The sequence below is a fragment of the Pan paniscus genome, chromosome 2 (genome assembly GCF_029289425.2).
Source record: "Pan paniscus chromosome 2, NHGRI_mPanPan1-v2.0_pri, whole genome shotgun sequence".
Taxonomy (NCBI): Eukaryota; Metazoa; Chordata; class Mammalia; order Primates; family Hominidae; genus Pan; species Pan paniscus.
Genome location: NC_085926.1, coordinates 31,793,823 through 31,820,560, shown reverse-complemented (window position 1 = coordinate 31,820,560; position 26,738 = coordinate 31,793,823). Strand labels below are relative to the sequence as shown.

The 26,738-nt window shown below is 42.2% G+C and overlaps 1 protein-coding gene across 4 annotated transcripts in view; it reads left to right on the top strand.

The window, feature by feature from the left end:
* Positions 1-26,738, top strand: part of OSBPL10 (oxysterol binding protein like 10) — a 321,010-nt gene that overhangs the window by 140,770 nt on the left and 153,502 nt on the right. For 2 of the 4 annotated variants that reach the window (XM_003826138.5, XM_034956016.3), the window contains exon 4: positions 9,765-9,956. The exons of the other annotated variants lie outside the window; for them this stretch is intronic. In XM_003826138.5, the coding sequence (XP_003826186.3) occupies positions 9,765-9,956 (192 nt within the window). The remainder of the gene's footprint in view (positions 1-9,764; positions 9,957-26,738) is intronic. 4 annotated transcript variants of the gene reach the window in all.

Genomic DNA, 26,738 nt, shown 5'->3' with positions numbered 1-26,738 from the left:
AAATCATGAAAAGCCCATCTTCAGGGCAGTAGTAATATAATTTTATGATGAAAATTATCCAGTCGAAATGATCCATTCCATGTAGACATAAGTAAATTGTATGCAAATAACAATTTAATACCTGAATATGACCCTGAGGAGAAAGCTTATTGAAACCCATTCTTCTAATTTGCTTGTCATTCTCTGTGTCTGCATGAGCATTAGGTGGTACCAGGCATCTGGCTTGCCTGGCTGTTGTCTGTAATTTCTAATTCAGGAACTAGTCTCTCCCATCCCTTACCTGTTGACCTCAACTCCATATTGCTCTATGCTTTGCTCACTTCCACCTCTGCCACACTGTCCATCTTGCTCAAACACACCAAGTGAACTCTCACCCCAGGGCCTTTGTGCTCTGTTGAGATTCTATGTAGAATGCTCTTACCCAGATAGCCTGGCTCACTCCTTTACTTCGTTGACATCTTTAATCAAATGTTACCTTCTCACGAAGCGTTCTCTGGCCACCTACCTAAAATTGGAAAGCCTCCTCAAGTTTTTTTCCTTTTTTTCTATCCCTGCTTCATATTTTACCTATTTATCTTTTTAGGGGGTGGTGGGTGGGGAGGAACTCTTTCTCTCACCAGGATGCCATTTCTGTGAGGACAGGAATATTTGTTTTGCTTATTGTTGTACTTTGTTCCTGAGAGCAGTGCCTGGCACATAGTAAACGTTTATTAAATACTTGCTGAATCTCTGAATAATGTGAGTCGGTTGATGTTGTGCCAGGTTGCTTTTTGGACATTTCATGTTTATGAGAAGTGTGGTGGTATGTATGTCTTTTCCAGACTCTTCTGCCTGTTTGGAAAAGGAGAAGAGATAATAATGAATCAGTGTTGATATTTTTAAAATTAGGTTTTCAGGGAAGAGGCAGTGGTTTAACCGGTGATAAAAATTGAGGTTGGGGGGATTTATTGCTCTTTATTTACTGCATTCATAGCTTTTGCAAGGTGAGGCCATGTATCAAATTCAACAGAATACACCGTGGCTGGTTAGATACCATCTCTGGCCTGAGAAAGTCCATCCTTGAGGGGAAGCAGTAAGCTGTGGAGACAGATGATTCCTGAGTAATGCACATTAAATGCTATGCGGGGTGTAGTCTACATTTTGTTTTTGACATCTGTATACATACTGCCCGTCAGACATTACTTCTGTTATTAGGAGTAGTTAATTAAAAACCATATAAACAATTTAAAGTATTAGCTCCATGTGGTTTAGCCCTAATGAGCTTATTGTTTAAGTATCTGAGAATTAGTATGCTATATTGGCCTTTGATATTAAAAAGTAATTTTTTTCCAAGATGCTAACTCAGCTCCCAGTTATGGTGTTCCATAGAGAGTTGTGGTGACTTTTTTGGACCTCAGTTGAAGAGAGCTGAGTGACTTACCTCAAGTGAGGCTGTGAATCCTCATGTCCTCATCACCTTCCAAGGCCCTACCACCTAATAGCATCACTTTGGGGTTAGAATTTCAATATATGAGTTTTTTTTTTTTTTTTTTTTTTTGACGGAGTCTTGCTCTGTCGCCCAGGCTGGAGTGCCGTCTCGTGATCTCGGCTCACTGCAGGCTCCGCCTCCCGGGTTTACGCCATTCTCCTGTTTCAGTCTCCCAAGTAGCTGGGACTACAGGCTGCCGCCACCACGCCCGGCTAATTTTTTTGTATTTTTAGTAGAGACGGGGTTTCACCGTGTTAGCCAGGATGGTCTCGATCTCCTGACCTCATGATCCGCCCACCTCAGCCTCCCAAAGTGCTGGGATTACAGGCTTGAGCCACAGTGCCCGGCCACAATATATGAGCTTTTTTAGCGGGGAGGGGACACAAATATTTAGACCGTAATATGCACATATATGTATGTGTGCGTATTTCCATTGTGGTTTTGTTAATATTTGTATCTGGTTGGATGAGTTCTTCCCTTTTGCTCACATTTTCAAAATTAACTTGATCTTTCATGAAGCTTTATTCTTCTATTTACATATTAGAATAAATTTGTTGAGTTGCTCAAAAAATCCTGCTGGAATTTTTATTACAATTATTATAAAGCTAATTAGAGAGAACTGACATCTTTACAACATTAAGTTGTCTCATCCATTTACCTGATATGTGTATTTCCATTTTCTCAATTCTGCATTGATTTCTTTTCATGGATTAAATTTTTTTTTTTCTCTATAAAGGTCTCATATACTCCCTATTGGGTTAATACTTGTACATCATAGTTTTTATTGCTATTGTGAATGATATCTTATTTTCTATTTTCTGATTGGTTATCGTTGATATGAAGGAATGCTATTGGTTTTTCTAAATTCATCATATATCTGGCAACATTGTGAGACCCATTGATTTTTTTTTTTTTTGAAATAAAACAGTCACATCTACAGTGATTGTTTTCTAGTCCTATTTTGTTGGCTAGTGCTTCCAGTAAACAGTGGTAGTGGAATTCTTGTTTCTAATATTAAAAGGAATGAAGCTAATTTGTTAAAACTTAAATATGACTTAAATATGATGGTTACTGTAATTTTTTGCTTTGTAACCTAATTAAGAAAATTTCTTTTTATTCCTTGTTTTCAGATTTTTTCTCTATTAAAATGGCAATTCAGCATTTAAAGGTCTCTGTGTTATGTTACTTACTATACATATATATATATATAATTTATTTTCTTTGGGGATCTGTAATTCCAGGAATATAGCACACAGTTGCCCTACTTTCAGAGGTGTGTTGTGTGCTTATGATGATAGGTGGTTAAATTGAAGTTTTGGGTAAGAAGAAAGATAAAAATGTGTAACAGTTATCAGCTTTCCTCCTTTCTATCAACTATTTTAAAGTGTGCCCTGTGTTAATACTATTTTGGATGACGAGGTCTTTATTTAATTGTGAAGGCCCAGCTGAAGGGGCTGAATCTCTAATCAGGTGTTTTCTGAGTTGAGTCTTGAATGAGATTTATAATTTGGGCTTGAGTTTTGAATGATTCATTTACCTTTTGGGAGCTGTAGACTTTAGATCTATAAAAGGAAAGGACTAGCCTAGAATTATGTCTTGAGATTCCATCTAGCTCTAAAATTGCATAGTTCCAAAGCATGAGAAATGCAGTGAATTGAGCTTTGTCAGCAGAAAGACAATTTTTCATGTTTTCAAAATAAAGCATCCAAAAGGAGTCTTGGTACTTGGAATTGCAAGGCCCCAAGCAAATGGTGTGGATGGAGGATGCAAAGTGGAGAAGGTGGAAGGTTTTGAAGTCACACTTGACACTTCTGGGTGGATCTGTGGAAAGTGGAGAAAAAAGGGTGGTGTGCGATAAGGGGGTCAGATGCCCAAGGACGGTGCTTTCAGTTGACTTGGGACCTTCAAGTTTGCCCTGGAGACTGGCTAGGGATTCTAGAGCAGTTGAATTAGCTGTTAAGGAAGAGTCAGCAGGATTTATTGGCAGGGGGGTGGAGGAGGGGGGTTAGATGATTGGTGGATGGGAGGAGTTGAAAATGATGGGGGAAAAAAGCGCAGAAAATGTCAAGTTTTGTTTCCCACTATTTGCAGGAAATGAAATATATGCATTTGCTTGTGACAATTTTTCAGAAATCTGGCATTTGCGTGCATACTCATAGATTCAGGACAGTGTGTTTAGAAGCAGGCTAGAGACTTCGTCTCTGGAAGAACCACGATTTTTCATTTGCACACACATTTGCATGCATTCATATTGCCATTTGAGAGGGTATTGGTATAAAGTTAGTGAAAAATGTTTAAGATATATTAAAGATTTGAAGATGGCAATGGAAGAAATTTTCTATGCCTGGTTACTTAATGTTGAAACTCGTATTTCTGGATGAAAACAGGAATTTGGAAAAGTAGAGAGAGCTGGAACAAATTTGAAAAGCTAATCATGGAAATGAACTTAGAAAATTTCCCAGTTTTAAGAATCTTACTTCTACTTTAGGTCTGTTTAAGCTTGAAAGAATAGACAACTAAAAAACAAAAAGCAATGCAAATGAGGAGGTCAATATGAAGCGATTAAGCAAAATACTGGAATAGATTCATTTAAAAAGCAGTTCACATTTTATTCGGAGGTTGACTATCAGGAAAGTGAAATTCCAGCTAATTTTAAGGCCCTCAATATACTATTTTAAAAATTGTTACGCTTTTTCTTTTTGTTGATTTTGAAGTATATTTACTTTTAGAGGAAAAGGATTTTTATCCTTAGCTTTCACATATTTAGATATGGCACAATTTTTTTAGAATAAGAGAAGAAATATAATCAAATGATTTTAGTTGGTTAAATTTGTTTTTCAAAATACATTACCAGACTTGTTTGATTTTTTTTCTGTTTGCCTTGGGCTATTTTTTTCTGAAATATAGTATCTTTTTTTCCTCCTTGCCGTGAAGGAATTCAAGAAAGTGAGGAAAATATGTTCCAAAGTAAATGTCATTTGAATGTTGTTACAATTAGTTGACGCTCAGAAATTTTTCACATCAGAAAAATTTTCTACAGTAGAAGTGGTTGTGTCAAATATCTATTTGAAATCTTAAACCCCCTTCCCTCCCTTGCCTCCTTTTAATTCTAGCTCAGCAATTACAAACTTTTGATACATGTCTTAAGAGGTTTTTAGGACCAGCTGATCTTTTCTATTTGGAACTTTGTTTATTGCAAGTATTAAGGGAAACTTTCCATTAGTTTAAATACTAATTATTTTTTTGGGTAACCCATGTAGATTGGATTAATTTATAGGGAACTTTGCTTTCTGTAACAGGTGGGTTTCTGAAAATGTGAAATCATATTTTAAGAGCATTTTTTTTCTCTGAAGCAAGTGGTTTTTTAGAAATTAGGATGACTATCTTTTAAAGTTAAGGAAGCCTTAAGACTGTGACTACTTAAGATACCAAGGACCAAAGTGGCCATATAGTTCATTCAGGGACCACTTAACAACCATTCCCCTATAATGAGGCTTGAAGACCTCATTTTATTAATTTATTAATGATAGTATTTATTGCATACTTTATGACACATGCTTTATATGTCTTTTCTCATATCATTCTCCAACAACCCAATGAAGTAGGTAATATTAAGCTTTAGAATGGAAGATACCTACATTTTCTAGGTTACAAAGCTTGCAAGTGTTGGAGCCCAGATTTGAACTCAGGCAGTTGACTTGAGAAGGTGTGCTCTTAATCACTCCCCACACTGTCCATAGTACTGGATGGGTACAGGGCCTGTGGATGGTCCAGTGCTTGTTGCCCTAAGCTTTCTCACACTAGGCTTCTATCTCCCAGGCTTGTTGCCCGATTACCTTGATTGGACAGATTCTTTCTAGTGATTCCTCTCCTTTTCCAAGCACGCCTTTCCCAAATGGCAGTTTTGGCCAGTAGATTCAAAGCATATGTGTGTTTTGTCTTCTCTTTGCAACCTTGGGAAATTTAGGAATCATTCAATGAGAATGTAGGGAAAGACCAAGAGGCCTGTGTGATTGTGTGCAGATGCCTGGACAGGCTGTGAGCATCAGCACTTGGTCTCACCTGCTCCCACACTCTTTTTTGCTGTCCCGCATCATCAGCCAGGTGCTTACGAAGCAAGGGGACATAAGGAGTAGCCAGATGAACACTGATGGCTGTGTGAGGGACGATTCTCCTAAGCAAAGGATGAAGAAACTTGCTCTCGACTCCGAATTTTCCACAGATGGCACACTTGGTGTTTCTAGTTGCCCCCATTGAAGTAAATATTTGGAACAAAAACCTGCCATGTTGTTTCTCAGACTCTGTTAATATTTTAAATTAATAGCGAAGATAGGCTTTTATGACATGGAAGCATAATTTTGAAACAAAACCTGGAGACTGCAGACAGGTTGCCTTTTGGAAACAGCCTGCTTGTTTATAGTACTTGCAATTTGCTGCCTTTTCTCACTTGTTCTTGTAATGACTGATTACCTGTGGGATTTACGAAGGGTAAGACTTTTTTGCTCATGTTTATCCTGAAAGAAGGCATGGATGTGAATTACACTGTGAAAATCCCCAGTTAATGGAAAATTAAAGGTTTTTTGACTCAAAGTTACTGCTTGTAAATTCAAATGACAGCCATTAAGTAATTACGATCATGGTTTTAGACATCCACCGTGGAATAATTTTGCTCTTGGGTGAATTTCTTGATTTATTGCCATTCATGGTGATACTGCTACAGGCAAAGGTGTCTATTGCCAGAGCTGTCTTCCTCTCTGATTTCTGAAGAGTCCTCATTTCTACTCAGAATTAGAAGAGTGTGTGTGTGTGTGTGCGCGCGCGCGCGCGTGCGTGTTTTCCCTACAATCTTGATATTTAATGGCTGACCCTGTAAGTATTTAATTATGTTTTGGGCTTCTGACCAGTCTGACCTTGTAGAAAATAAGGTCAGTGACTCAGCGACTGCTTATGATTTTGTGCTAAGCAACTTCTTAACATTTTAAAAATCCATAAGGTTTTCATTGTTCAAGTTTTCAGTGATATTAAGAAACAAACTTTGTCCATGCAGCTTCTGCATGTCAGGCACTGTGCTAAGTATTTTATATGCATAATCTAATTTAAACTTCATGGTGACTTTTAGGGGTCAATATTATTATTTCTCTTTTTAAAGATTAGGAAATTGATGTTTAATGAGAAAGGTTAAATAACTCACCCCAGATCACATGGCAAGAGCAGGGGTTTGGTAGGGGAGGAATGGGGGGATAGAGGTGTGTGTATGAAGAATGAAACTTATCTGTCTGGCTTCAAAGTCCAGGGAAAAATCTGCCTTTTCCTGGACTGGAATAAGCCTTGCTGACAGTCAAAATATATTTCAGTGGACTCTTAATACTTAGGCAAATTTACTGTTATTAAAGAAATATCTTCTTTCTCCCTCTACTCTCCAAGTGAAAAGATTGAAGCTGAAAGTAGGTGATTATTGTATGGTTATTTCCTATCTTTATCTGCATTCCAATTCGTTATGTCCAAGTCAAATCCAGAGAATCTTTACAATCTGCGGTATTTCAAGGTAAACCCAAACTCTGATTTCTACCCTGGCTCTCGCCCCACTCCTCCATCCCCTGGTGATCAGTAAAATGATGGATCATTAACATTTAACAGTTTTTAGAGCTGTGCCTGTTAGCTGAGGCCTGAGGCTAAGACTACCTAGGGTATCCAGACTGTTGGGTTGCTATGTAGTGTGCTGCCTTGCCTGTCTAGCTTCCCAAAGCCTACTCAGGCTTCAGGCCCATCACCCTTGGAACATCCTGCCGTGATGAGATGAGCTTACTTCTTTGACATTTTCTGGCTGTATTGCCAAATTAGCCCCTGTTGTGCACCATCTTGTAAGTGTGCATCTGTGTATGTTTCCCTCCGTCTGTCTCTGTATATGTGCATCTTACATCCCCAGCAATATTATAGGTATCTATGGTGAAAAACTGTCTCATACATTTTGTTTTCTTCCTGACACTACACAGTAGATATTTTCCTAGGCACATAGTAGGTATTCAGTAAATGTTTGAACTGTAGGAACTAGATGATTTCCACATTATCTAACTTGGCTTTTCTCAAGCTGAGATGAAGTATAGGAACAATTAGAATGTAAATTTTATGCAAAATTAAAATGTTTTCAATAGGGAATACATACATATAGTTCAAAGTGAAAGAATATAAAAAGTATACAGTGAAAAAATCTCCCCTCTTCTCGTTTCTATCCTCTCATTCCCTGCTTCTCCACAAATAAGCAGCCACTTTATAGTTTTATATGTATCCTTCCACAGTATGTTTGTTTTAAACAAATAATTTTCAACAAGCTAAATAACAAAAATACTTATTTACCTCATGTTGGAAAAGCTATATTTTGCATACTATAGATCAATTATGTGCCTTCCTTCACTTAACTGTATAGCTGAGAGATATTTCCAGATCAATTCATAGAGACCTCTCTCATTATTCTCTTACAGCTTGGTAGTATTCCATTACATAGATGTACCATAATTTATTTAACCTGTCCCATGCTGACGGACATTTGGGTTGTTTTCTGTCCTTTGCCATCAGGCATAGTGCTGCGGTGACTAACAGGGACATATAGCATTTCACCCAGCTGCAGGTATGTCTGGAGGATACATTCCCAGACACGGGATTGCTGGAGCCAGGGGGAGATGTGTTTGTATCTGTGATGGGTCTGCTGATTGCTGTTCTCAGGGTTTTGCCACCTTTTTTACCTCCTCAAACTCGTTTCTCTGTGGCCCTGTTGACAGATTGTGTACTCAGACTTTTGAATTTTTGCCAATCTGATGAGTGAAAGATGGTTATCTAAAGTAGTTTGAATTTACATTTATCTTCTGAGTACACTTGAACATATTTTCCTATGTGTTAAAAGCCATTTATATTTCTTTTTTTGTAAGCTGTCTTCATACCTTGGCCCATTTTAATAATTATTTCCAGCTCTACATTTTTCCTAGTTTATAGTTTGGCTTTGCTGTTGGTCGTAGTGGGGTATTTTGTTGGTCTGTTTGTTTCCTTTGCAGAAATTTCCAGTTTTTAGTTGATCAAATTTATCAAGCTTTTCTTTTTTCTTTTCTTTTTTTTTGAGATGGAGTTTCGCTCTTGTTGCCCAGGCTGGAGTGCAATGGCACGATCTCGGCTCACTGCAACCTCCGCCTCCTGGGTTCAAGTGATTCTCCTGCCTCAGCCTCCTGAGTAGCTGCGATTACAGGCATGTGCCACCATGCCTGGCTAATTTTGTACTTTTAGTAGAGATGGGGTTTCTCCATGTTGGTCAGGCTGGTCTTGAACTCCTGACCTCAGGTGATCTGCCCACCTTGGCCTCCCAAAGTGCTGGGATTACAGGTGTGAGCCACCACACCCGGCTAAGCTTTTGTGGTATAGCTTTTGGATTTCAAAGTGTTAGGCCTTTCCTACCCCATGGTTACGTGTTTTCTTCTAGTACTGTTTGTTTTTCTTAAATCTTTGATCCATTCGAGGTCTGTGATCTGAGAGATGAATCCAGCTTTGTTATTCAGATGGCTTCCCAGTTATCCCAACATTTACTGAAAAATTCATCTCCACTAAGTTGAGATGCCATCTTTATCATAAACTAGATTGTAATTTGGATTATATATTACCACAGGATGAAATGTAAACATTGGACTAACGAATGAGGAATACTTGGTGGACAGCTTAGTTCGTGCATATAGATGACATTATTAAGCACTTAATAAATTAAACAATTGTGATATGCCAGGCCTTGGGGATATAAAGATGAGCATGAAAGCATCTTTTAAGAAAGTAACTGGATAATCAATATAATCTTGATGCAGTGGAATAAGAGCAGCAGAGAGGCCGAGAGAGCCAGGGAGATGCTTTACAGAGCAGAGAACACCATGCTGAGTTTGAAGGTTCAGCAGAGGCTGACCAGCCACAGAGGAAGGGCATTCTAGGAACAGGAAATAATAGGTAGAGAGGTAGAGCTCCATGAGCGTCCATGGTGTGTGGGTCGGGGACGGTGGGGGGCAGGATTTTGAATAGCTGTTCATGGCCATAGCATAGGACAGGAAGCACAATTGGAGATGAAACCAGCAGGGCAGCTAAGGAAGGGCGGCAGTTCAGTGAGTATCTGTGGGATTTGGGCATGCAGTGTTGTTATACCTCCTTCATACCTTCAGCTCCCTAAAGAGAGGAAGGGGAAAGATGAAGAGGTCCAAAATGAATAGAAGCCAACACTTAGTTGTGTTCTGCAGGTCAGTTGTTGAGTTTTGACACCTGTTGCTTATTCTAGAGTGCTCCAAGCTCCCGAAGCCGAAGTCTCACTTTGCTCCCACATGGAACACCCAATTCTGCGTCTCCCTGTAGCCAGAGACACCTCAGTGTGGGGGCCCCCGGTGTTGTCACAATCACGCATCACAAGTCGCCTGCAGCCGCCCGAAGAGCCAAGAGTCAGTATTCCGGCCAGCTTCACGAAGTCAGAGAGGTAGGCTTTGCTCTCCTACTAGGTTAAGCAGCCCCGGGGAGTTGGGGGCTGTGACAGTCGCTCTGCCGACTCCTCTTCCTTTGCGCCGTCTTGATTTACGGAGAGAGGACCAGCAGCAAACCTCCCAGCCACACGGCTGTGACGGTCCCTCCTGGTTTAAAAAAAGTTAATTGCTCCTATTTCTTAGGTTAAGTGAATTGTTAGGAGACTTCTCTGAGAACTCAGAAAGCAGAGAAAGCAAGCCTACAACAATATGGATGTAAATCAAGTACAGTTAAATCCACGCTCGTAGCAAAGACTAGGCCAAACCTCATGGATAATAAGAAAATAACTTTGGGTGTTTTGAAACTCAGGAAGTGCTAGACATAACGCAGATTCCCCCTGTTTTCTGCCCTGCTTCACTTTCTTTCTCTCCTCTCCTCCTTCCCCTCATAGACACACTCCAAGGGGAGTGTTGGGTAGTGAAAAGAATACTGTCCTTGAAGTCAGAAGACTTGTTTAAGAGCAAGTCTTCTGACAGCCCCAAACCTCAGTTTCTACACCTGTAAAATGGAAATAAAACAGGCTTTGCCAACCTTCTCTGGGGAAAATAGGAGGATCATTTGTGACAATGAAAACTCTTTAATTGTGCCTTATAAAAGTGAGGCGAGGTTACGTTTAAATTTCACTTTTGGTGCACTGAGAAGTCATCAGTTTGGGGATCCCAGATCCTTAGTATCCCTGTCATCCTCTGCAGCTGTTATAGAGAACAGACTCTCAAATAAATGATGGTGGTTTTGGTTGCCTACTTCCTTTGAGTGCTGAGGTTTTTTGCTCTGCAGCTTACTTGGGTACAGACCAGTTTGCTTTCCTCTTAGAGAAAGTGGCAGGGCTCTTCCTCCGTGTCACACAGAATGAGACTCCTCGACTAGGGTCTTGCCGCTGCTTGAGTTAGCATGCGTCTGGCTTTAGTTTTTAAATGTCACAAGCCAGGTAGTGCTCTGTTAGCTGACTATCTTGGTTCTGAATCTGGCCCAGGAAGGATAGTCTGAAATCCGAATCAAATCTGTAGATGTATATGAAAGACAATTTTTTTTCTTGAAAGATTTTACATGTATGTACTCTGTCTTGCCTAATAAAGAAGAAGTAGAGAGTCAGAATTCTATTGGAATTTTCAGGTAGAATGCTTACTTTGAAATAGTCACCCTGATGTGTTAAAAAGGAAAAACTGGGCCGGGCCTGGTGGCCCATGCCTGTAATCCCAGCACTTTGGGAGGCCAAGGTGGGTGGATCACTTGAGGTCAGGAGTTCGAGAGCAGCCTGGCCAACATGGTGAAACTCCATCTCTACTAATAACACAAAAATTAGGTGGGCATGGTGGCGCGTGACTGTAGTCCCAGCTACTTAGGAGGCTAAGGCAGGATAATCGCTTGATCCTAGGAGCGGGAGGCTGCAGTGAGCCAAGATAGCCCCACTGCACTCCAGCCTGGGCAGCAGAGCGAGACTGTGTCTCAGAAAAAAGAAAAAGAAAAAGTGGCTATTAGCTTAATTGTGTTACGTTAGTTGATATGATGAATGATTGTGCACAGGTTTATATTTCTTTTCATTTTTCTTAGCACCTTTTCAAAACATCGTATAATGGAAAATTTTCAAATATATGCAAAATAGAATAGTAATGCAACCCTATATCCATCACCTTACTTTAACAATTCCAACTTTCCATTGTTCTTGTTTTATCTGTTTTTATTTCCCCCACCACTTTATTGTTCCTGCTAGAGTATTTTAAAGAATAGTTAAGTTTTATAAAAAGTTCCTGTTAGATAAATACCATTACATTAACTGGCAGTGACAAAATGACACAACACTTAACTATGATACCATCATTTCACTTTTATGTAGACCTCATTGCAGATTAGTTTATAAGTAATTTGAGACCGTAACCTTGAACAAAGGCAGTTTAAAGTTTATGGTATTTTGATAATATTCTTTATTGTATTATAATGAATCTCTGTGGACTTACTGTTATAAATGATAGGAAGCCTGTATGTATGAAAAAAAAAATGTAGGACTTGTGTGTAGTGAGCAGTGACCTAAATAAAAGTTGAGGTACTTTAGAATGATTAATTAGTAGTGTTTGATTCAACAGAATGTTTTCTACCTTCATTTAAAAAGAATTCAAATTTTTAAAATAAGTATGGTTTTTGTGTATGGGTGTACAAAGAAGTTTAATTTATTTATATAAATTCTATAATGCAAGTTTATATTGCAAAAAGTGTATAAAGAAAATTAAAATTACCTACAATTGTACCTCCCTACAGATAACCACTGTTAACCTTTCAGTGAATTTACTTTTGGGTTTTTTTCCCTGTGTATTACAGATGTAGATACGTAAAAATCTATACAGAGCAATCTAAAAAAAATTTTTTTTTTTTTTGAGACAGAGTCTCACTCTGTTGCCCAGGCTGGAGTGCAGTGGCTTGATCTCGGCTCAGTGCAAGCTCTGCCTCCCGGATTCATGCCATTCTTCTGCCTCAGCCTCCTGAGTAGCTGGGACTACAGGCACCCACCACCACGCCTGGCTAATTTTTTGTATTTTTGGTAGAGACGGGGTTTCACCGTGTTAGCCAGGCTGGTCTTGATCTCCTGACCTCGTGATCTGCCCACCTCAGCCTCCCAAAGTGCTGGGATTACAGGCATGAGCCACTGCGGCTGGCCAGAGCGATCTAAATTTTGTAAATGAATACACGTATGCTTTTTTTTTTTCCTTTATCGTATTGTTTTTTCTCTGTTGTCTATCTGTTGGGGAAAGCTATTGAAATTTTCCATAGAGTTTCATAATATGAAAAATAATTAGGTGAAGCCAGGTCCGGTGGCATGCACCTGTAATTCCAGCTACTTGGGAAGCTGAGGTGAGAGGATTGCTTGAGGCCAGGAGTTCAAAACCAGCCTGGGCAACATAGCAAGACCCCATCTCAAAAAGAAGAAAGAAAAAGTAGATGAAATGCCTCTATAGCCATTTGGTTTGGCTTTTGTACTCTTGGGTGACAGTATATTTCTTCTGCTTCTTGCTTTTTGTATATTGATAACCTTTATTACTCAAAATTTAAGTAAGATTGTTGACATGTAAGTGCCAACACTGGTAATGGAGAGAATTTTAGGGTGCCGAGCCCCTTTAGGAAGAGCTTAAAGTTTCAGTCCTCAGACACCATGTCCACCTTCACTCCTGATGGGAGATGAATAGCTGTTCTTTGGAATTTGTCATTTTGTGATGTGGCCAGGTCCACCTTGGGAGCTATCCGAGCAAATTGCACTCATAGTAGAAAGTTCCGCAGTTATTAATTTCAGAGCATAAAGGCCACTGCTTTAAGGTTCCACTGTATTTATCTATAAAATAACTAGAAGAAAATGGAATAGGATTTTTAACCCAGCTGTTCAGGGAAGATAAACTTATGACCACAGAAGCAATGGAGAAAATCATCATACACAAGACAGATGTGCCTGAATATCAGGAGAATAAAAGAGAAATAGCCCAGCCAAAGGCAATAGAATAAACAGTAAATGGAATGCTACAGCATTGGTGAAAATAATGGGACAGTTTGAAAGATTAAATGGTTATCCAAAATATAAGGAATTGAGATACCAAAGGTCAGAACCCAGCATCCTCTCAGGAAGTGGTTAGGAGAGATGAGTACAGGGAATTTCAGAGACAATATCATCATGAGGAACAGACATATTCTCTCTAGCAATTCAAGAAATGAAAATTAAGGCAACTGTTTGTGAAATTATCAGAATTAATTCTAGCCCATTATTGGTGGGGTATTAAGAAATGTTGTGTGACTGTGCTGCAGATTGTCTTTTTGCTACAGTCTGGTGATGTATAGTAAGAATGAAACATAAACCAAACTGCATTGCCAGTGACCCATAAATTTCCTGCTGGGAATCATACCTGAGGAAACAATTTATGGAACTGGGGCTAGGAGGAAGAAAATTAATTTGGATAAAGCTATTCATACTAATAAAGGCATAGATTCAATACAAGACATTAAGGGAATGACTAAACAATAATACATTTTAGATTCTAAATCACTATATAGTAATTTAAGATAAGAGTCATGTCGGTATTATTACTACATGGACATGTATGCATAAAATGAGTAGGAAAATAACTATACAGAATAATATATGTACATTGGACCCTATAGTCATCTTAATAAGCTCCAGAAGTTGTTTAAAACAGTGGTTCCCAGAATTGTGGATTTTACTTGCAAACGAAGTTTTAGAAATAGAATTTTGGGAGTAACATAGTATTTCTATTTTAAAATTTACCCAGAAAGGACATTTTGAAAGTAGTCATAATCTGTGGTTTCCACTATCTCATAAAAACATCTTAATGCCCCCAAAAGGAATATAATCTCAGAATAAAGAGTCATTTATTGCATTGAATAAGAAGTCTTATGGGGCTGGGTGCAGTGAATCACGCCTGTAATCCCAGCACTTTGGGAGGCGAGATGGGAGGATTGCTTGAGTCCAGGAGTTCAAGACCAGCCCTGGCAACACAGACTCCATTTCAACAAAAAATTTACAGATTTGCTAAGTGTGGTGGCTCACGCCTGTAGTCCCAACCACTCAGGAGGCTGAAGTGGGAGGATTGCTTGAGCCCAGGTGTTTGAAGTTGCAATGAGCAATGATTGCCGCACTGCACTCCACCCTAGACGACTGTGCAAGACTTTTTCTTAAAAAAAAATTCTTGGACTGGAAGATACTTCCTTGTGGATTGATTCTGGCCTGTGCATCTGTGTTTCCAATCTGTCTCCTCCATTGCCATTGTCAATCACTCTTTGAGTTCATGCCTTGCTCTATCTCCAGAAAACCACCTTCCTAAATAGGAACATTTTATCATGTCACCTTTCTGCTCTTAAAGCAAACAAAAAAATCCCCAAACCTTTTTGATTCCCCACTGTCCATAGGATAAAGGTCAAACTCTCCTGGGTGGCCCACAAGCCCAGCTTCCTGCAGTGTGCGCTCCTCCATCCCCCAACCCTCAGTGCCCCTTCTTGTCCTCACTGGAGACTTAGGACCTCCTCTGTTGGGAGGCCCATTGCTCAGCAGAACTTTCTGCCAAAACAGAAATGTTCCATACTTTACTTGATATGGAAACATTCATATCTTGGCTCCACTAGGAAACAGTTGAGCGTACAAGAAGGCTTAAGATCTACGATGGTGATGCAGGAGGTTTTATCGAGTGAGATGGGATGATATACCCGCAACTGCAAGATATCCGCTGGCAAACAAGGAAGAACCCAGAAACAGCCAAGGAGGAGAAGCGCAGACAGATGGCACTTCCAAAGCAAGAGAAAGCACTGATTGATGAATGATGTGAAGGCTTTGGTGGACAATGGCCAGAGCACAGACGTATGATCACTCAGTCTGCGTCCAAACCAACAGAGATGGTGGGTCTTTCGATGGAGAACCTAGTCCAAGGCATCAACTTGAGATCTGATCTTGCCCTTGATGATATCAAACTGTACATATCAAACCTTGCGATCGTTTCCAGTGCTCTTGTAGCAACCATCGGTCAGCAGGAAGTGACCCTTCAGTGCGTTGAAGAGCGATTTGGACCATTTTTTGGATCAGAGACTTTATGATGCCCTAACCACGACTCAACAGAACACTGTAACAATAGAGACTCACGTCAAGGCGCTTAAGCACAATTTAGGTTAAATTGCAAAGACAATTGATGGCAGTACTAGATCTCACATTGGCCAACCTGCAACTACAGCAACTGTCAAGGTGATCCCATGAGCTCTTCCTGCATCCATTTATCCCTTCCATATGTTCAAGCTGTCATCACTTCCTGTTTCTTCAGGCCCAACTGCTTTCATTGACCATGGTGTCTTTATAGAATTAAAAAAAGGGGCAGGGCATGATGGCTCATGCCTATAATTCCATCACTTTGGGAGGCTGAGATGAGAGGATCGCCTGAGCTCAGGAGTTTAAGACAAGCCTGGGCAATCATTGTCTTAATGAAACCCCATCTCTACCAAAAATGCAAAAAAGTAGCTGGGTGTGGTGGCATGCACCTGTGGTCCCAGCTACTTGGGAGGCTGAGGTGGGAGAATCCTTTGAGCCTGGGCAGTGGAGGCTGCACTGAGCCAAGATCATGCCACTGCACTGCAGCCTAGGTGACAGAGCCAAACCCCATTTCACACACACACACACACACACACACACACACACACAAATTAAATTAAGGGCCTAGTCAAAATGAGCTTTGAAATGTGCACAGTATGAATGGAGATGTGCTGTAATATAACACGCACTCTAGATTCCAAAGACTTTGTACAAAACAAGGTAAAATATGTCATAATTTTTAATACTCATATACTAAGGAAATCATAATATTTTATATCCATTCAGTTAAATAAAATATTTTAGAATTTATTCTACCTATTTCTTTTTACCTATTCATTATTTATTGCTCCCTGCCTGGGCTGTGGACAGGTTGGGAGGAGGTCTTTCTACCTTTTAAATTCGCCTACTAGAAAATGTAAAGTTATGTATGTGTCTCACATTTGTGGCTTGGCTTATATTTCTCTTGGATAGCACTGCCCTAGACTGTGAGCTTGCTTACTCACCCACTCCTACCTTCATTCTGCAGGTATTAATTGAGCACGTTCTATGTGCCAGACCACAGATATCTATGTGAAAGATCACATCTTATTCATCTTTGCATCTTTCAGCCCTTGCACAATCACTAGGCATACTGATGAACCAATTGAATTAAGGACTCATTCTCTAGCTGTTAGGGCTCTTTTAAAATGGCATATGGAGGTATTCAGGGGTTGCTTAGGTAACTATGTGGATTGTATGTCAGAGAGGAGACCTGGCAATTGGTTGAGGGTTGTCAGGTACTCACTTAATGTTCTCTGACTGATAGCATTTGGTGAGTGTACATCTAGATGACTATGTGACCATGGGGAAAGGTGATGATAGTGTAAGCCTATTAATGTGCCACTTGAATTGTTTTATAAATGAAATCTAGTATATTTTTAAAAATTAATTTGATCCTCTCAGTTATTTAAGCATATGATGATTGAAATGTATGGTATTTATTGTATTGTATTTTTTTTCTATTTTAACTTTTTTTTTTTTTTTTTTTTTTAGAGTTGGGGGTCTCACTCTGTTGGAGGCTGGAGTATAGCAGATCAATCATGACTCATTGCAACCTCCAACTCCTGGGCTTAAGCAATCCTCCTGCCTTAGCCTCCTGAGTAGCTAGGAGTATAGGCATATGCCACTATACCTGGCTAATTTTTTTTAAAGTTTTTTGTAAATATGGGGTCTTGCTATGTTGTGCAGGCTGGTGTCGAACTCCTGGCCTCAAGTGATTCTCCTGCTTTGGCCTCCCGAAGTGCTGGGATTATGGGGTGAGCCACTGCACCTGGCCTTTAACTTTTCTATGTCTAGTTATTACAATAGTTTTTAATGTGGCTCACACTTACTTAAATAGACACAAGTTCAATTGGTACAAGTACAATGTGATTTTAATAAAATTCTTCCTTGCTAGATGTTTTCTGAAGAAATACAACCCTAATACATGTTTATACTGAATACTTTTTTTCAGTTGTGACATTTGAGACTTTAAAAACAACACTTAATTCAGTAGGGAGGCTTTGGATTCGTAGCATGATGAGGGAAAAGGTGGTGCTGTTGAATATTGGGTGTGTGTGAAGCACAAATAGAGATTTAGTTAAGCATCCAGTGAAAATTTATAAACAAATAGGAATTATCCTTCTTTGAAACATTTTTCATTGTTGACTTTTGCTTCCAGGCACACAGTCTCCTGACAGAGGAAAGCTGTTTGCTGCACTGGTTTACTGGATAGATTAACTGGGTTGAGGCTGTGTAATTTAATATGATTTTAAATAAACATTTTACAGAGTCTGATATGTGGAGGGAGATGTGTGTTTATGTCATCTCACCTATGTGAATTTATATGTTTCTTCATGTAATTGCAATGTTATATTTACTTACTACATACACATACGGAAGACCCTTTAATGAAGTTCCCATCTTTATAAATGGATATTAACTCAGTATTCTCTCCTTTCAGGATGATTTGGTGTGATCTTGGTTCATGTGGATGGAGTAAATACCTGGTTAGAAATTCATGTACAGCCTTTGTTATGGAAGCAGTAACTGTAAACTGTCACCCTAACAAATTTTATTAGCTGATCAATTTTAAGGTAGTGATCTGTACGGGCAGAATTGAATATAGACAATCCCATCACCAGGGAAACCACATTTAGGGTATAAAGTGAATTTACCCTTTGTGTGAACAGAGTGATTAGTTTTTAAAAGGTCCTTAATTAATTTTCCTGTGTACTTTTTGGATAGATGATGACAAGTAACCATAAAATGTATTTTTAGTAGCCATTTGCCATCTCTGAAAATAAGTCAGTTTCAAACATCGGTTTTCAAAAAATGTTAATGTGGAATTAGTTAATAGCAGTCATTTCCAAATGTTTTTAAAGCAATAGAGTGGGTTGTTTGTGAGTAAAAATATTAGATACTTACTGTGTAAGAGCAGGTGAAGTTGGTGTTTTATGAGAGCAGATTTACTTTAGAAGGTAAAAGGGGCATTTGTTGATAGTGAAGCAGGTTGGCTGGAATAGTGAGAATGAGAATTTATGAGCACCCCTACAATCCCTTATCAGCCTCTGCATCTGTGAACTTTGAAACAAACATTTGTGTGGTCTGTGGAACACCATGGGATCCTTTGAGAACACAGTTTGAGAGTCATTGGATTTGGTTGTCCACTAACGGCATCTCAGGTGAACAACAACAAAAGCCCAACACCGAGATATGTCCCCCACCAATCCTCAACTCATTGTCCAACTGCTGCCCTGGCAGGAGAATGCTCTGTTGTGGTCTCAACCTGCTGGGAGCACGGCATGGCTGGGTGGGGTGGGGGAGGTAGGAGAATAAACTCTCAGTTTATTCTCTCACCAGGCTCTTTTTGTTCATTTACATGTTACACCTGGAAATTAGGTATTTGTTGATGTGTTTATTGTCTGACCCCTTGTCTTCCTCCATCTAAAGGTGTTTTTGGTTTAACCTGTTTATTCCCAAGCCCTTAGCACAGCACCTAGCACTTGAAAGATGCTCAGTAAGAATTTGAGTAAATGAGTGATTTCCCATTGAAAGGATTATAACCACTGGGAAATACTTCTCTATAGATTAGGTTTAAAAAGCCTTTGAGAGGAAGGAGTTTCTCACCTTGCACCATCTCCTTAGGAGTTAAAGTCCCAAAGCAGAAGCAAGGGGGAACTTGGGCCAACTGCATTGTACACTTACAGCGGCTTCTCACTGTGTCCTGGGCACACTTAGGTACTTCTTTTCCTAGTGCCTGGTATACTTTATACCTATCTATATTTTTAGCAAATATTTCTTTATGTTGAAATTTTTTTTTTTTCTCCCGAGATGGAGTCTCGCTCTGCCTCCCAGGCTGGAGTGCAGTGGCGTGATCTCGGCTCACTGCAACCTCCGCCTCCCAGGTTTAAGCGATTCTTCTGCTTCGGCCTCCCAAGTAGCTGGGACTACAGGCACGCGTCACCGCACCCAGCTAATTTTTCTATTTTTAGTAGAAACGGGGTTTCACCATATTGGCCAGGCTGATCTTGAACTCCTGACCTCATGAGCCACCCGCCTCAGCCTCCCGAAGCACTGGGATTATAGGCGTGAGCCACCGTGCCCAGCTGTAATTATTTTTTTTTAATGTCCCCATTAGTCCATAACCTTCTTTCTTAAGGGCATGACTTTATTAATAATAATAGCTATTACTACATGAATAATAATATTTCATACTTGTGAGGATCTTACCAAGTACCTGGGCTCAATACTTTCCTTGTGCTATCCTCAAGTCAACTCTGTGAAGTAGATACTATTATTTTCCCTATATTAAGACAAGAAACTGAGGCATAAAGAGGTTAAGGCAAAGAGAGGTGTACTAGCTAGGGTTCAACCAGAGAAACAGAACCATAGGAGATCTACATTAAGAGATTTATTAGGGGGAGTTGGCTTATATGATTGTGGGGGCTGTTCAGGCAGGTCCAGGATCCATGGAGCAGACACAGAAGTGGCCATCTACAGATGGAATTTCTTTCTTAAGGAAGCCTTGGCTCTGCTCTTTAGACCTTTCTGTTCAATCTATCCCATCCAGATGATCTCTGTAATCTCTCTTACTTAAAGACAACTAATAATGAACTTTATCCACATCTACAAAATACCTCTCAGAAACTGGGAACTGTAGCTTCACCAAGTTGATACAGCAAAAAAGACCATCATGAGAAGTCACATGTGTGTGAAGTGGTTGATTCTGGCCCAGGGAATTTGACCGCCAACTATCATACCAGGTGCCAATTCTTGTGCAGGGAGCTGGGGCGGCAGTGGCTGCCAAGGCCATGGCTGTCTCGCCCTCCTAGAAGTATGGCTGAGACTCTTGATCTCTGTATGCCTCACTCCTACGTGGCCCCTGGCCTGTGCAGTATCCCAAGGAGGACTCGATGAATTTATTCACTTGGATGAGTCACCAGAACACAGCACTTTTCAGTAGAAAGAGCAGCGACCTCAGTTCCAGTCCTTGGGCAAGTCACATTACATCTCTCGTATGTAAAGTGGAAATATCACAACTTCTTACCTTGATGAATGATAGAAGTAAAAGTGCCCGGCAGAGTGTAGCACAAAGTAGGTGCTCAGGCAAATGATCAGAGATTCCCAGACGTGTCAAACTGAGGTCTCAGAGAGGGGGGAACTTCAAAGCTGCCATCGTCACCCTTCTAGTTTGTCAGCCTGGGTAGGCCAGAATGGGAGAGGTGGGTATCAGCGGGGGAGCCTCTGAAGAAGTTCTCCTGTCCATCCTACCCCTTAATGTGGGAGCTGCATCCTTAGCTCTAACAAAGGTTTGTGTGAAGGTGAGGAGCCATTCTCCTTGTCCCACACCCTAAGTAGATGTGTCCTATCTGTCCTTCCCTGAAAGTCGCAATCTTAGCAACCGTGCTCTTGGTAGAATGTGGGAGTCTGTATTTTGCCTGAAAGTGCCTGCCAGTAGCACGGCAGTGTCTCAGAAGTCTGAACACCTCCTACCCTACTCACTAGTGATTTTTAAAGAAAGCAGTAGGGGTGGTGGTGGAGTTGGGGGGAGGCCAGTGATTACCAGTTCAGTGAGTTTTGTACCTTGTGATTCCTCTAACCTGACCAAAGGTGATGAGACCAGCTGTCACTGCCTTGTCCTTGAAGCCCTTTGGACTTTGAGGTGGTCTCCAGTGGGAAGTCCACTCAGGAGGGCCACTGGGTTAGAATGAGGTCATTGGCCCCTTTTGGAGTAGGAGTGGGGAGCATGTAGAGACTGAACAAAACAGCGAGCAGAGGCCAAGAGCTGGAGAAGCGGTTAGTGGAGAAGTTGATTGCTGCTAGCAGTTAGAGGGTAAGCAGCTAAGTCGCAGACTGTTGGGCTCCTGGGTGAGAGGAGGCCATGAGAACTGCTATGGTGCTGTGCTAGTCAGGGTTCTTCGGAGAGATGGAACCAGTAGGATGTGTATGTGCGTGTGCGTGTATACATATACATACGCATGCGTGCACACAGAGAGAAGTTTATTTTAAGGAATTGGTTTGCGGAATTTGGGAGGCTGGCAACTTCAAAATCTGCAGGGTGGGCCATCAGGCCGGGGATGAGGGAAGAGCCGATATTGCAGTTCAAGTGTGAAGATGACTGCCATCATAATTGCTTCTTGCTCAAGAGGAGGTCAGTCTTTTGTTCCATTGAGGCCTTCAATGGGCTGGAGCGGCCCACACACATTACAGAGGGCAATCTGCTTTATTCAGAGGCCACCAATGTAAATACTAAGCTCATCTAAAAAGCACCCTCACAGAAACATGTGAGGGTGTTTTTTTGTTTGTTTGTTTTTTGAGGCAAGGTCTCCCTGTGTCGCTCAGGCTGGAGTGCAGTGGCACGATCCTGGCTCACTGCTACTTCCACCTCCCAGGCTCAAGCCATCCTCCTACCTCAGCCTCTCAAGTATCTGGGACCACAGGCGTGTGACCACCATGCCCAGCTAATTTTTGTATTTTTTGTAGAGACATGGTTTTGCAAGGTTGACTGGGCTGGTCTCAATCTCCTAAGCTCAAGCAGTCTGCCTGCCTTGGCCTCCCAAAGTGTTGAGATTACAGGCATTGATGGCAGTGGCTGCAGCAGGGAGGCTTGACTGGGGCTGCACACTCCATGGAGCTGATGGGAACCCCGCCCCTTCTGAGGTGGAGTGGGAGCTCCCCAGGTGCTGCTGCAGTCGCCCAAACCGCAGTCCAGACCCAGGCCTCCTGCTCTATCAAGCAGGCAGGAGCCTGCCCTCCTTGGCGGGGCCACAGCTGCCCAAACTGCGGCTGTGGATCCAAGCCTCCCTGTGCTCTTAGACGGGGCTGGGAGCAGGCAGGATTTGCCCTGCTGGGTGTGGGTGCGGGTGCAGCTGCAGCCGCCTGACCCACAGCTGCAGACCCTGGGCCTCCTGCTCCATGGAGCAAGCAGGAGCTGGGGACAAGCAGGAACCCTGCCCTTTCTGAGTTGATGGGGTGGGAACTCCCTGGTGTAGCCTGCATCCTTGGGGGCCCAGGAAGGGCCTCCCCTGTACCCCTACTGGCTTGAGGATGTCTGTTCCTGCTGTCTGGCCTTTCTCCTCTCCCAGTGCCCTCTCCATTCCTGGAGCAGGGTTTGGGGCCAAGCCTTGGGGCCCTGAATGGCAGCAGGAGAGAGAGTCCTGCTAGAAGGGGGGCAGGCCCCAGTAAGGCCCCATCTTTAGGCCAGGGAGGGCCTGAAGGCTGAGGGCCGGGCTGCCAGTCCCACTGACCAGAGTGGGGACTCGTGGCGCCTCTTCCAGGCCCGCCCATGGCTGCCCATGGCCATCCATGGACCAGTTGGCATGTACTTTCTCCCCTCTGAGGTCCATAAAAGCCCTGGGCTCAGCCAGAGCAGGGAGAGGATGGCCAGAGGACAAAGTGGGCAGAAACGAGATGGCCAGGGGACGAGGAGGGCAGAGAGATGGGATGATTAGCTGCAGAGTGGAGTACCGTCTCTGCTGATAGCTGGAGATGATGGAACAACTAGTTGCAGAGAGGAGCTATTTTCTCTGCTGAGAGTTGCGGAAACATCCTACTGGCAGAGAGGAGCCACCCTCTCCAGGGCCTTCTCTCTGCAGAGAACTGAACTCTTGACAGACGGCCTGCCTACAGAGAGGAGTCACTCACTACGGGTCTCCTCTGAGCTGTTGTAACACTCAATAAAGCTCATCTTCGTCTTGTTCACCCTTCACTTGTCTGCGTACCTCATTCTTCCTGGATGCAGGCGAGAACTCAGGCCAAGGTGCTGCAGCCATAGATGTTTCCAGGAAGAAAAGGGACACCTTAAGGAGCCACTAACAGCATGAGCTACTGTGCCTGGCCCAGATTAATGTTTGACCAAATATCTGGACACTGTGCCCAGCTAAGTTGACACATAAAATTACCCATCACAAGCATCCTGGACTGTCTTGTTCCCCTGTGTAATTTTAATGCACGTATCTGTCCCCTGAGGTCCCTGAGCTTGTTTCTGGAAAGTGAAGGGAGCCTGACTATCACCTGTCAAGCAGGCTTGGTTCTTGCACACACACTGTGGGGCCAGAGCTTGTCTCTGACGTAGTGGATGGAGTGATGTTTGCAGCCTAGCTCTTGTCCAGGGCCTTGATGATCTAGGCGGTTGGTTAAACTGACATGAAAGTTACATGGTGTTACAGTTGTCATAGGAATTCACCAGAGGGCAAGGCCACAGTGGGCTGACCATCCCTCCACGTAGACCTACCCCCTCTGGGCTCCACAAGTCACTGGGACCCCTGGAAGAGTCACTCCTGGATTCAGCAACTGGGGCAGACTGACTTTATATCTTTCAAACCTTTCCTCCTGACGATTAGAGTATTGCTGAACATCTGTGTATCTTGCCCCTCTCTGGCTCACAGAAAATTCATGTCTTAGATGCCTTCAATGCTTTGCAGTCAGAAGGAAGCTAAGTGGCAAGTTATTTTTTATCACAGTTCAGTGACATGAAAGGCTGTTCTGCCTGTTTTTATCTCATGTGGCAATTTAATACAAGGAGCCTTCCGACAAGTGCCCTAAGGCTCGAGACAATAACATATTGTATTTTGGATATTGAGTGAGTGGCTGCAGAGAGACATTGGCTGAGTTCATGTCTGTGACACTCAAACCCCCCTTGGCACCTGTGTTTTGTGATCTTATTCTTGGTTTTGTCTCCAGAGGGTGTTAGGGTCCTGCCACCGCCAGGGGCTCATTCTAGTATTTCAAGCTACAACAGAGATTCTTCCTCATTTAGAACCCAGTCATCTTGTTTGGCTTCCAGCAGAGGCAGGGCACTTTGGTCATTCCCATCTTTCCACCCCCATTAGATGCTTGGGCATTTTAAAGTTTCAGGTTAAGTACCATAGTTTCCATAACTGGCCACCTCTCTGCCCCCCTGCCAGGACCATTAACATTTCTTATTGCTTTGATCTGAATTTTTTCTAATGTTTCCTTTTAAAGGTGTAACATATTTTGCTTCTACTTTTATATTAAAGGCTGAGAGTCATAAGCTGCCCTGATTATCTATTGCTGTAAAACAAAACATCTCCAAACTCAACAGCTGAAAACTACAAGAGTCATTTATTTTGCTTACGAATCAGCAATTTGGTCTGGGTGTGGCAGGACCACTTGTCTCTGCTCCTGGGTGTCTGGGGTTTCCTGTGGAATTACTGGGGGGCGGGAAGAGCGAGCCAGGGGCTGGCAGGGCATCTCTCTGTGTTCATGTGGTCTCAGGGCCTCTCTGCATAGACATTCCAGTGTGGCCACTTCAGATTCTTACAGAGTCATGCAGGACTTTAAGAAGCGCTCCGGGGATAGAGAGCAGAAGTTGCTAGTTTCTTAAAACCTGGGCCTAGAAACTGTCACACTTTCACTTCTGCCATATTTTATGGCTTACGGAACAGAGAACTTAACAGATCCATGAGAAGGGCATATCATATCCTCAGGGGCAAGAGAGCAAAGAATTCGTGGCCAACTTTAATCTATGGAATAAGCCACTTTTGTGCCTTAGGTATATGAATGTAGCCTAAATAGCCCCATATCCCTTTCTGAATCCTTTGCTTTCACGGTTTGGATCCTCTATTAATACGCTGTACAACCAAGTACTACAGCTGGGTGGCTTAAACCACAGAAATGTATTTCCTCACAGTTATTGAGACTAGAATCTGAAATCAAGGTGTTGGCAAAGTTGGTTCCTTCCAGAAACCTTGAAGGAGAATGTGTTCCATGCCTGTTCTAGCCTCTAGTGATTACCAGCAGTCCTTGCTGTTCTGTGGTTCATAGATGCGTCACTCCAGCTTCGGGCACCTGTGTCCCATGGCGTTCTCCCTGCGTATCGGTGTCTCTGTCTTTTTTTCTCTTAAAAGGCCACCAGTTACTGGATTTAGAGCCCACCTCAGTTCTCTCTGACCAAATCTTAACTAATTACATCTCCACAGGTCCTATTTCCAAGGAAGTTCACGTCATCAGGTTCCAGTGGACTTGAATTTTGAGGGACTGCAGAGTCAACTCAGTACAGACTTCTTTGACATTTGTTTAGGTCACAGCATGAGATTAGTCTTCCATTTTCGACTTTGTGTTTATGATTTAGTACAATGAGCTGTCGTATGTGCTCCAAGCTCTTGGGTTTGTCTTTCAGCATGGAAGGCAACTGGTCAGCTGTCACTGTTGGGATGCCTGGCCCTCTGTGGCTGAAGAAAGTAGCAGTAGTCCTGTTGGAGCTTGTCAGGCACAGGAGTAGACTCCACCCTGCCCCTGGGTTCTCTCTTGTCCCCACTAATGTTTGCCCTAGGAGGAGAGAGGCTGTAAGGATAGGTTGGTGGACAGGGCCAGGCTCTTTCCCAGAGATTCTGGCTCAGGTTTGTTTAAGCCGTGGACAGGGATGAGGCCCAGTGTGTCCACTCGGTGTATTCCTGCTTTGTGTGGTTCTTCACGTGGACAGCAGAGCTCAGCATGTACATGCGTGCCTAAGAAAGCTCATACTTACGGAATGCCAACATGTTGCCCTGAATCTGCCCCGTGAAGTAAATTTCATCCCCACTGTACAGATGAGGACACCGGGGCTTAGAGAGGGCCAAGGCACACGCTCAGGCTCATGGCAGGTGGGAGCAGCCGGGCTGGAATTTGAGCAAGGGAAGTCTCACCCTGGAGCCCTCTCTCAACAAGGCACACACAAAGCATGGGTACATGCACCTCGTGCCCTCCCCCACCCCATTTTGCCTCCATTTCTAGATAGTGACAGGGCAGGAGTAGTGCTCACAGCATTAGCCACAGATATTTTACTTTACATGTAATTTCTGGATGATAGTTGGTGTTAAAGGCAACAATAGGAAGTTTTAATTTTTGTAGCCTTAACTTACATGAACACTTTCTCCTATGTGTCATTTTATAGACAAAACAAACAAAAAAACAAAAACTGCCTCTGCGTGAGCTAATAAGTGAGTAACTGGTGTAGGCTTCAATTCTGGGTGGAGAGCCATCTGAGGGATTAGGGCTGTGTCTCAGGCCATGAGCTGTTCCCTGTGGGACCCTTGGGCAAGCCATTTGACCTTTGCTACCACCTGCGAAATGAAGGCAGTAGGCTGGGTTGTCAACTCAAAGATGCTTTGGTCATCCCTAAATCAGAACTTGATGTCACCATGGAAAAGA